The sequence below is a fragment of the Vanessa cardui genome, chromosome 9, assembly GCF_905220365.1.
Source record: "Vanessa cardui chromosome 9, ilVanCard2.1, whole genome shotgun sequence".
Classification (NCBI taxonomy): domain Eukaryota; kingdom Metazoa; phylum Arthropoda; class Insecta; order Lepidoptera; family Nymphalidae; genus Vanessa; species Vanessa cardui.
Genome location: NC_061131.1, coordinates 11862428 through 11874816, shown reverse-complemented (window position 1 = coordinate 11874816; position 12389 = coordinate 11862428). Strand labels below are relative to the sequence as shown.

At 31.9% G+C, this 12389-nt stretch overlaps 2 protein-coding genes across 2 annotated transcripts in view; both read right to left on the bottom strand.

Moving 5' to 3' along the window:
* The window catches only part of LOC124532305, a 113739-nt gene extending 106664 nt beyond the window's left edge, over positions 1-7075 (bottom strand). The window contains exon 1 of the mRNA XM_047107151.1: positions 6757-7075. Coding sequence (XP_046963107.1) covers positions 6757-6827 — 71 coding nt within the window. The 5' untranslated portion in view covers positions 6828-7075. The remainder of the gene's footprint in view (positions 1-6756) is intronic.
* Positions 7076-7367: 292 nt separating this feature from the next.
* Positions 7368-10405, bottom strand: LOC124532590 (RING finger protein PFF0165c). The gene is made up of 2 exons (XM_047107568.1): positions 10054-10405; positions 7368-7627 (listed from the first exon to the last, which is right to left on the bottom strand). The coding sequence occupies exons 1-2, from the start codon at positions 10228-10230 to the stop codon at positions 7466-7468; spliced, it is 339 nt and encodes a 112-aa protein (XP_046963524.1). The 5' UTR covers positions 10231-10405; the 3' UTR covers positions 7368-7465.
* Between the last annotated feature and the right edge of the window lie 1984 nt (positions 10406-12389).

Sequence of the window (12389 nt, the reverse complement as noted above, 5' to 3'; positions counted from 1 at the left end):
GTGTCAGAAGTAACAATGCTTCTAATCAACATTACATATTAGTCGATATTAATAGATTATATAATAATAATTGACGTCTAAAATGTTATCACAACGTGCTACTGAACTAAGAGGTCGACTTTATTCCATCTGATAACAATTGGCGCTGTTACGACATATGGGAGCAGCAAACGTTTTAATTACAAAGCAAACAGAGGTTTTATTCTACTCAGTATTATCATATGTTTACATAATAAACAAACAGCGATTAATATACGCAGTACTGCGGGTGAAAACGACGACAATTCTTCTCATTTTATCATCAGTAATTTGACATTTGCGGGAAGAAGACAAGGTATTGGATGCAACTGCTGACTTACGTTTATTTGTAAGAATGTGAATATATAATACAATGTCTAGTCCTTGTCAGTAGTCGTATTAATTAATCTGTTATATTTAGAGATAGAGTATAGATAATAGTATGAGATTTATATTTCGAGTTTCGAGGAAAACGTGTTCCAGAATGAAGATCGCGTCTCGGCAAACGTAGTGTCGGACGTCCTCAGGCACGGTGGAGTGACGATTTACGCAAAACGGCAGGCAGGAGCTGGATGCAAGTTGCCGAAGAAAGACCACAGTAGCGTGTATTTGGAGAGGCCAATGTCCAGCAGTGGACAGACATGAGCTGCTGATGATTTCGAGTTTTGCGATTTATTTTTTGTCATTCATACTTATAACTCAGTATTCAATTCATAAGTGTGATATTATATAAATAATTTATTTTTAAAGTCTCTTTGTCTAAAGCAGCTTTCTTGCATAGCAAAGATATTCAAATATATAGCTCAAATATCTGAAAATAAAATTAACAGCCGTTAAATGTCTTACGGCTGGACTAAGATCTCTTCCATTTTGAGGAGAATTAAATAAATAATAGATGTTTAAAATAATAAGGTTCATCGCTTATTTCCCAAAGTCATACCACTTGTGGTATATTTTTTCAATTGTACTAAATCAATTATTTAATTATTGCAGCAGATAAGATATGTGTTCAAATAGATATCGATTAATTTCAATTTGATTTCAGTATATCGTGTTATCTGCATTTGATTATTTGAAAATCATGATACTAAGATATCATCCGATGTTATATAGACTTGCTAGGATAATTGATATAGTCATTTGTCCGCTGATAAATTATTAATATAATTGAATATTAAGATTGATTTAACCAGAGAATAATCTATTTATTAAATTATAAGTATTGATTGAAAAATCAAAATAAATTTTATTCAATTGGGCTTTTACGAGCACTTTTGAATCGTCAATTAACAATTAAGTGAAGCTATCACCGGTTCGGAAAGTAGATTCTACCGAAAAGAACCGGCAAAAGACGTTACTCTTTTTCAACATAAATAAAAAATACAAAGTCATGTTAGTTAATACATCCTGCATGAAAGTCACGAAATCAATTAAAATCGATATTTAGGCTGTAGGAAAAAGACTTTTACCAAGCAAACAAAAAAAAAGTATTCTCGCGTCTGACGTTATTAAAAAGTACCTAAATAGTTATTTGAAAATAGAACGAGACTTAACATTTTTTTAAAATTTTTTTGTACGTCTATCGGGGATCCCACGGTTATAATATTATTCGCCAAATCAAAATGTACGTTCGTATTTATGATATCACAAAGACGGCACCTCTGTTTACATTTTGCATCGATTCCTTCTGACATGTTTGATCAACATTCACGTTTATCTTGACGTCCGTCAGATGAAGTGTGAATGATAAAAGTAGTTATGAAGTTTCCCGACGAACTAACTTTTCTTAACAATGTATAATTCTTAACAATAAATATTTTCATATTTTTTTTTAACAATTTAACTTTGCCGTTTAGTAAATTCAAATCGTTTGTAAAAATACATTGGTAGAAAAAGAATATTTTTCAATACAAGATTTTATAGATGATAAAAAAGCGTGGAGTTAATACCTGTTGACTTCCAAGCAGGATACATTAATTGAAATAATTGTATTTATCTAACATAACTTTGTATTTTTATATACAATAAGTGCTTATTGTCCTCAAAGTATATATACCTATATTTTTAAAAACAATTTCCATATTATTTAAATTCTTTTTTTAAATATCAACTTGCAATTGTGTTAAGGTCAAGTCTAATTATTTCCCGTGCCCTCAGATCGGATTGCATATCGAGCGTTTTATTTTGCTATTTCCTGGCATCCTTCCAAATGCAAGAGACACAATAATTCCTTTTCATTGGCCTATATTTTTCACATTCATTTATAACGATCCTTTTACGGAGCGAAAGAGAGGAAATTTTATGCATTTGCCGATTAAATGCTTAGATAGATCTTACCCTTAATTTGTTTTTTTTTAGTTAATGGATGTTTTTTCAGGCATTAATGATATTCTTTCTGCCCTACAATTCTATGGCCTTTCAAACTGTTTCCCTTGCTTGGTGTCCGGGTTGCACGTTATATTTCCGATACAGTCCTTGCTAAAGTCATTGAGAACAAAAAATAAATGATATCTTATCAATTTATAATTACATTAATAAGATTATAAATATTGTTCGTTACAAAGGCGTGGATTACACCAAGTTCATTCTTATCATCATTCGGTTGCTTAGCAATGTGTTAGGTGTCGGCCAGTCCGGCTATTGTCGGTCTATTGCTAATTGAAAAGAAAAAAAAAATCTTAACGCATGCGCACTAGATTAAGGATATCTACTCTTGAAATTTAATACCTACTCTTGAAGAAATCTCGTTTGAACCAGTTTATATGCAGATTTGAATTTTGAATATTGCACACCACACAAAATAAATATTGTAAAAGGTAGTCTTAATTCTAAGGTTTTATAAGGATTGAAGGTTTGCATAAGAGAACAGTTTGTACAAATTCATCCATACAGAACACATTCATTATAAATATTTACAAATATGTAATATCAACATAATCATAAGCTTAAAAGAAGCTGTGCTTGTACATGTATATTATGTCATAAATGATAAGCTAAATGTCATCATACGAATGTCTCCTAACCCCTATTATTATCTATATATTGTTCTAGCAACTTTCACTCTAAAGCTTAAATGATATAATATATTATTATTTGCGAGACTGAGTTTCATTCTTAGGTCTCTGACCTCTACTCCCACTAATTTAAGTTCTAGATTCTAGCCTGGATTAACGACTTTCTAATAATAACCCACCGAACCAGTCTTCTATCGAGCTGTTTGAATTACAGAACAAATCTCTACGATTATACAACATCAACTGCCTGTAAATTTCCCACTGCTGAGCTAAGACCTCCTCTCCCTTTTCAGAGAAGGATTTGAACATATTCCACCACGCTGTTCCAATGCGGGTTGATGGAATACACCATGTGACGGAATTGTGAAAGAATTTCTATGAAATTGGACACATGCAGGTTTCATCACTATGTTTTTCTTCACCGCCGAGCTCGAGATGATTTATAAATACAAATTAAGCACTCAAAAATATTCAGTGGTGCCTGCCTGCCTTGAACCCGCAATCATCGTTTAAGATGCACTCGTTCTAACCTCTGGGCCATCTCGGCTCTCATCTTATGACGTAACAATATTTAAGAGTTACGAAGTCATTGTCTTAGGGGAATAAATCTCATTTCTAATAGAAGGGTAGATGGGTTTATAGGTCACTGGAGGCAACTGAACACCGCGTCCCTTAGACAATAGCTTTCCAAGATACATTCGCTTAATTACACTGCCAATACGCAGCGAACCTCGGCGACTAAGATATGTCCCTTGTGCGAATAGCTCACTAGCCTATCGAACAGATACAACACACACATACACAGCTTAGATTATTTATAGGTAGTCAAGGTTTAAGACACAAAGAAAGTATAGTGGAACTAAAAACACACACTAATGAAGTAGTATGACGTCTGACGAGTGTTAAGTGTAGCTGTCACGCACACCAAGATAATTATATATTCGTTTTTGTTTTTTTTAGTACAAAGCATCTCCGATCAATGAGAGGGATTGGTTGGTGCAAAAACAAGTTATACAATTACTCATCATCATCCTCCTGCCCTTATCCCAATTTTATTTGGGATCGGCGCAGCATGTCATCTCCTTCCATACTTGTCTGTCAGACGTCATCTCACAAGTAACATTATTTCTAACCATATCGTCTTTCACACAATCCACCCATCGTTTCCTTAGTCGTCCTCTACCTCTATATCCATCCACATCCATGCTCAAGGCCTTCCTCACAACATGTTCCTCATTCCTCCGCATTATATGCCCATACCATGATAGCCGCCTTCCACATAACTTCTCGATTTAGTTATACAATGAGTATAGTGTAATAATAGAAGTATTAGTAGTTTGTGTTTAGGGCTTTGTCCAAGCCCGTCCGGGAAGTCCGCCTACTCATCAGATATTCTACCGCCAAACAGTAGTACTCAGTATTCTTATGTTTCGATTTGAAGGGCCAGTGGGCCAGTGTAATTACAGGTACGAGAGACATAACGTCTTAGTTTTCAGCTTGTAGGTTGTATGTAATACCTAATATTCCTGACGATTCCAAAGTCTATTAATGATGACAGCTTACCACTAATTATCATTATTGCCAAATTACTAACTTTAAATTAAAAAAAAAAGATTGTTCGTTATTTGAATTTTAAGAACAGTTGAATTGGTTTTTCCAATTTGCCTCGAACAATGATATTCTAATAAACAGATATAGCTTGATAAAAACAATAAGTAAAACGGATAACTAGATGTTTTAATTACGTAAAACGTATTACTACGTAATTATGATGTATTTTAACGTATAACTACGTAAAATAACAAAAGGCAAACGTCCCAATTAGGACGTTTTCTAGTCTTTACTTTTTGCGTGTTAATAACATATCTGTTTACTATAATATCATTGGCCTCGAACTATTAACTATTAACTTATTTGTATGTTTACATATTATTTGTATCATTATATTATATTGAATGTAAAGTTATTCGATTGTTGTAGAAGATTTGTTTGTAATGAAATCCTATCTAACGCACGTCTCTTACGGTCTATCTCGAAGTGCGTCATACGCGTTCCTCTTTTGTCTTACCCTTATTAAGATTTATTATCTTCGGTGTTTACACATGAAACTATTGACAATAACTATTATTCATTTGAGAGTTGTATGGAATTATAATATAGATCATAAATAAAATAACAATGCAATATAAATAACAATCATTTCGCTTTTGATGATTTTGCTTTGGCGGGAGTATTCAATAAATAATAGCTAGCTGCGCCGGCTTTATTGTACATAATAATAGTGTATATATCATTTAGTATTTAAATATATAATAGCATGCCATATTATATCTGATACAACAGGGATAAGTCAGACGTAGGACTAATACCAGCTTTACCATTTTTTCGTACAAGGATACGACTGTAAATTCCCCGACGGATAGAAAAACCAAATATCCCTTTTTTATTCTTTAACTAAACCTTTTAAACACCTAACATAGTCTTTTATCGAACAATTATATGATGGGACTCATAATTTTTTTCCAGTCCTCTTCCAGTCATATACATTTGTTTACCAGTCCAAGTTGCTTACCGATACAAACATTGTCTAATTAACGTTAAAGGAACATCAGCATGTCTATATTATACGTTTAACCTACAATTTTTCGTTCTTACATAAAACCCTACCACTAAATTGAAGGTGTTACTTAGAATCGTTTTCTGAATAAAAAGGGAAAAAATTTCGCTAAGAACGCTCTAAATATTTAAGCTCTTCACCTTCAACAACCCTTATAATGGCGGCTAACCAACAAAAGTATTATTGGCGCCAGGCAGGCGATCGGCTGTAATAACCTACCTTTTCTTGGAGTGTTACTCGTATATTCTACTACTTACAGACATATAAATTAAAAAAAAAACATTGTTTTTATTTTTATTTCGAATAGAATGTTTTCCAATTTCAAAAATAGAATGCATAAAAGTTCTCGAAATTATTATCATGTGTTTACATTTGTTTTTGTTTACGATTTTTTTTAATTTTGAATAGAATGTGTTCCAATTTCAAAAATAGAATGCGTAAAAGTTCTAGAAATTATTCTCATATCTTATCTTTGCAAACTATTTCGCATAATATTTGAAATCACTGCGAAACCCTTTGTTTTATAAAACAGTTATTAAATAATTGCGTTATAACCTATATATATTTTCCTTATATGATATTAGCAAATTATTATTATTAGCTCGACGTTTAATCGCTTGAACATTTTATCTAGCCCAAATATGATTTGTGTCCTTGAAATTCTCGCACTTGGATTACGCAGCATAAATAAATAGGTTAAATAACATTTTTAAATATTATAATATTCTTAATGACTCTTGTATATTCAATTCATTAATTAAATATGAATTAAATATCAATTATTTTATCTCGCGTATAAGATGGCAAAATATTTTTTAATTAAGTTTTATTATAAATGGAATTAATAAACTGGTATTTTAATAAGGTTTTAACTACCTTTTTTTTAAACTGTATAAGGCGGCATGACACAAGATACAACTGCCTGCAAAGCTTGTTCCTTAAAACAAGAAAAGTAAGGTGTAATGAACTCTGTAATCAACGGTGTTGATAATAAGCCTAACTCATTAAAAGAAATATTTATACAAAACATTGATAACAACGAACGGCCGTTTCATTCCAGGCTTATTTATAGAAATAATATGATATATTATTTGGAATGGTACTTACCCGATTTCCCGGTTTTCCAATGAATTATTCGAAGACCTCGGAACCAAGGGCCTGTAGCTCGACCTGGTCATCTTGATCTATTTAGAATTCACGCACTCTATCCATTTATATACGATCACTCAACAACACTCAATATTAACGCGTCCGACATATGACAATACGTTTCAACAACTGATTGTTTATTCATTTTCACAACTAGATAAATGTTATCTATTTATCGTGGTACAGTGAACAGCGGCCAGCATAACACAGATAACAGTATAAAGCCGAAAACGGCTTTTAAAACTATTTACGCTTAACAGTGAGTGGTGCGATCAATAAAATAAAGACAGGGTGAAAGCTCGCTCGCATTAACCACGCCTCCGACCCAGTCCAGCGAGCTTTTATATTAGTTTATTTTAACGCCATCTATGAGTAATCGTTGAAACTAAATATAAAGTACGCACGTTGTAGCAGTGTAAGCGTAGATTTTTAATTCTGGAACTGTATTTTAATTTAAATTTCGAATACTCATACAATTATGTCAAACAATAGTTTTAATTAAATCCTTTTTTAATTTACTTATATATTTTTGTTTTTCTGTTGGTTTGAAAAATATGCGTTATAATTCTAAAAATAGCTTTATTTAACAGTGAGATTTTCTACATTTAAAAATGAATCGAAAAATTGTGAATTGAGAAAAAATTGTGATAAATCAAGTATAGAGTGATTAGTCATCCTTTTTATTTTCTTCCGGCTTCTCATTCTCCTTTTCCTCTTCTTCATTGGGTTCATCATTCTCGTTCCCTGGATCTCTTTCATACAACTCGTCCATTTCACTTCCAACCTTCGCCAAATCTTCCGCCGTTATGTTAAGGTCAGGAAACCGCTTCTGTAAACACATATTAAGTAAACACTTTTATATCAGTTTGTGTTTTTTTTATGGTATAGGTTGGCGGACGAGCATATGGGCCACCTGATGGTAAGTGGTCACCATCGCCCATAGACATTGACGCTGTAAGAATTATTAACTATTCCTTACATCGTCAATGTGCCACCAACCTTGGGAACTAAGATGTTATGTCCCTTGTGCCTGTAGTTACACTGGCTCACTCAACCTTCAGACCGGAACACAACAATACTGAGTACTGTTGTTTGGCGGTAGAATAGCTGATGAGTCGGTGGTACCTACTCAGACGGGCTTGCACAAAGCCCTTCCACCAAGAATTGTGTTTATTTTATTTAATAATGATAAGTCAAAGAGCGGCTCTATTAAAAAGTATTTCGTTTGTCGGTCTGAGTATATTGTTAAATATCTTAGAAATTGGTTTATCAGCATAATCATCTGTTTTTAATCGCTCATTACTGGACGGTGGTCTCTCCTAAGGCTTCGTCTCTGAGCTTGATCGGAATATTTTATTTTTCTAACTAACCATTTTCGTTTTGTGTGCTTCATGACTATCAATATTCTGCAATTAATTGGATATTGAATAACAATTATTCTATACATATAATAAAATGGGTGTGTCTGATTGTAATATTAAAATGGCCCTTTTTACCCAATGCATATGTATCTATACACGGTACATAAAAAAAATAACATATTTTATAATTTTTGTCGGTCTGTCTGTCTGTTTGTTCCGGATAATCTCTGGAACGGCTGGACCGATTTTGGCGGAACATTCACTGGCAGAGAACTGACTTAATAGGGAGTAACTTAGGCTACAATAACTTTTTTTTTTTGTTTAAGCTCGTGCAAGGTCTCGGGCACAGCTAGTAATATATTTTAATTAAAAATATAGTAATTAGTAATGGATTTGATTTATTTTTAATTTAATTTAAAGTTAAGTCTTTATAATATTTTGTTAGTATTCAGAATATACCACGATGTTTTTTTTTTTTAAGTTAGTAAGTATTTACTTACTGGACTAGACTGATCTAGTCCAGTAAGTAAATAGCTAATGTTAAGCCCAATAAGAGATATGCTTAATGAATTATACTTTATTGCACACCACCAACAAAAACAAAAAATAAAGTATCACAAAATTAATAACATACAAAAACGTAAAATAGAATATAAAAAATTAAAAAAAAAATAGATTAAATGTGTTGTACAACGGGCGGACTTATGGCTAATTAGCCATCTCTTCCAGACTCACCCAATCAGAGAGAGATTTTTAAAACCATCGGCAATAATCATCATTGAGATGTTATGTCAATCCAGTGCTACAACACTCATCACAAATACCGAAACAGAGTAATATTTTATTTTATTTATAATAATAATAATATAATACGCATTGCTGTTTAGCTGTGTTTGTTACAAAAACTCTACCACCTTGCTACTACTTATAATGGGTAGGTTTTATCTCTTTATATACCTGCAATCGCCTTATCAACAGCTACACTACAAATAATAGTGTCTTCAGTGTAATTACAGTTGAAAGAGATCTTATACTTAAGATTTTAAAGATAAATTCGTATACACATGAATATGAGTATTGTTTAAAGCATTCATCTTTGAATGGTAGCTTTATATGTGATACTAGTTATCGCACGCGACTTCGATCGCGTTTTAGGCGTTGTTTTCCAGGCGTTAGTTAAGCATAAAAATATAATCTACAAAAGGGGTTAAAACTTGGCATATATCGAATTTAATCTAATTGTTTTCAGTTGTTTTACCTTGAAAGAGAAACAGACAGACGGACAGACGTACAGTCAAAGAGACAGAACTATTTTCTTATTTGGAATATGAGAATAGATGTTACTAAATAATGATGATTCAAAAACTTAGCCTTCTTGAATAAAGAAAGTTTGATTTGGATTTCAGAGTTCTAAGTTAAAATAAATAAATAAAAAGCCCTAAATGTCTTAATTAAATATATTGCATTGTAGGAGATTGGCTTGTAGTTCAATTTATTGTAATTTAAAATATAATTAAAATATTTAAAAGAACTATTATTATTTTACAATAAAGTTTTAAAATTAACAGAACTATCTGTTAACCAAACAATATTTTAGTTAGGTATAACATGAATGATAAGTAAATTAGGTTTGTTTACTTAATATGTATATTTTATTCCTTTAGATTTTACATACAATATATGACTAGTCTATTCACTAATACAAGTATTATGTATACTATAATCATTATTTATAAATCAAAGACACATTATATTCGCGAAATGATAATTTAACTTCATCAAATGTATATAAATCATTCGCTTTGATTGCATACAAATCCATTTTTCATATATGTTGCGAATATATACTAGTTTCATAGAACGTCAAGCTACTGCGTCATAACAAACATCTCACCTGAAGCTCTTTAAGCGTATTCTGAATATTTTCCTGTTGCGCTTGAAGCCTCCTTGGTAAGGTAAAAACAGCATGGAACAATCTTATCATAACCCAGCATAATATCGTCAGGACCCCATACGTGAACATCGTTTGAAACATAGACCAGTAATCCACATTTACATGTTGGTGCCTCATTTTAACCTTTTTAATATATACAACGAAAATTATTCCGCGATCCTTCCACTGATAACGATGAATTAATCTCCAATGGTTATCCTGGTTCACAATTTAACGATATCTAGGTTTATATTAGTTTATATTTTCATTTTAAGACAGAAAGGGCATCAAATATACGTGCATCGATATTGGCCGTTTGTTATAGAACTGACCCATTTTCAATCGATTCGTGAACGACAACGTATACGAATTATTAATGGCTCAGATGTAGTCAACTGTAGCTAAAAAATACGAAATAAAAATTAAAAAAAAATAGTTTTTAAACGTGGAAATATATCGAATGTATTCCTTTTTTAAATGGGTGTTAAAAGCACATATACATCGTCTTATTAAATTTAATGTAATTTTAAGTTATCAGCTATTCGGAATGCATACTATCGGAAATAAGATCCAACACAAAGGTTGTCAACTTAATAGAATTAAATATACAGTTATGTTATCCACTTTACAACTTATCTATTGATGTTTTAATATGATATATGATTTATTAGTAGGTAGGTAGGTAGTAGTAGGTAGTTATTATAATTTTTAGTTCTTAACGAGTTTTTTATATAGTCACTAGCGACTCGCCCCGGCTTTTCACGGGTGCAATACTGATACTAAATACAGAAAATATATACAAAATCAAAACTTTTTTTTATTAAATAATACAAACCGCTACATATACATTACTTTGATATATATCGGATAAGACACTTCTGAAATGATAATTTATTTACAGTATTGTCCATGTATTATATACTAAAACCTTCCTCGCGAATCACTCTATATATTAAAATAACCGCATCAAAATCCGTTCCGTAATTTTAAAGGGACATATATATAGAGGGACAGGCAACTGCAAGCGACTTTGTTTTTTACTATGTAATGATAATGATAAGGAATTTAGCAAATATAAATTAAAATATGGCTTGGTTTTTGATTATGAGGAAACTGATTGTTGACTTAAGACTATTGTAATTTAAAAAAACTGTAATTAGACTTCAATTGTTGCATATACACATATATAATTAAACCCTCTCAAAGCACGCAACATCACACATAAATACATATATACAGACATACACTTACACACACGCTTGGCCACATACAAGTATTTGTTATTTTAGTTCACTTCACACATTAGTAAAAAAAACTTTTTTTCGTATAATTATTATTTAGTTTATTATAATAAGACACAATTATAAATCAAAAATCTGGAAAGGAAATGACTTCCAAAACACAACGAAAGTTACTTTGGAAATCAAATTCAATTTTTTTTATGTTATAGGTAGCAAACGAGCAGGAGGCTACCAGATGAAAAGTGATTACCATCGCCCATGGACATTTGCAATTTGACTGGTCGTAAAAATGTAAACGAAACTCGTTTGTAAAATAAATTAAGTAATAGAGTACTGACGAGTCAATTGTAATTGTTGACAATTAATATGTTGAATCTCTCATATTGCAAAACTGAGCCTTAAAGGCTCCAAAGTAAACTTTCACTTCATAATATGTACCTATACATCTAGAGGTGTTTTCACATCAAATCAGTCTTGATTACTAATTAAATCAGCGAAAAGGAAATTAAAAATGAATAAACCCATAAAGCTCCCAACCCAAATGTTCGGTCAGTTATAAATCGGCAGTCCGAAGACAGTCGTAAAGAGCCTTAACTACGGGGCATCGTCATTCCTTAAATGCCGTGTTTTGGGACAATTTCCTATGCCTTGACAGAATGGGGGCGTTCAATGCCTTAAAATATTTTGAATACCGCGCTAATGATCAGTTTTATTAGTATTGCGATTGAACGGATAACGCCGCTAGTAAGTAAACAGTAAGTATGTTTAATTCATGTTTATATATATTTAACGACCTTATTATAGTAATTCTTATGTTATTAAATACAATCTATGCCTCCGAGCGCGTTTGAATTTAACCAAAAAAAAATTGTTGTAGGCTAAGTTACTACTCATAACATCAGCTGTCTGCCAGTGAAAGTCCTATCAAAATTAATTCAGCCGTTCCAGATATTAGCCGGCACAAACAGATAGACAAACAAAGGGACAAAAATTGTAAAAAATGTTATTTTGATCTACATGTGTATAAACAAACAGACACTCCATTTTTAAAATATG

What these genes read in the sequence shown, in the direction of transcription:
- LOC124532590 (XM_047107568.1), bottom strand. Translation starts at nt 10,230, where the DNA reads ATGAGGCACCAACATGTAAATGTGGATTACTGGTCTATGTTTCAAACG. An exon ending in ATACGCTTAAAGAGCTTCAG is followed by an intron (nt 7,628 to 10,053) that starts GTGAGATGTTTG and finishes ATGTGTTTACAG; the next exon opens with AAGCGGTTTCCTGACCTTAA.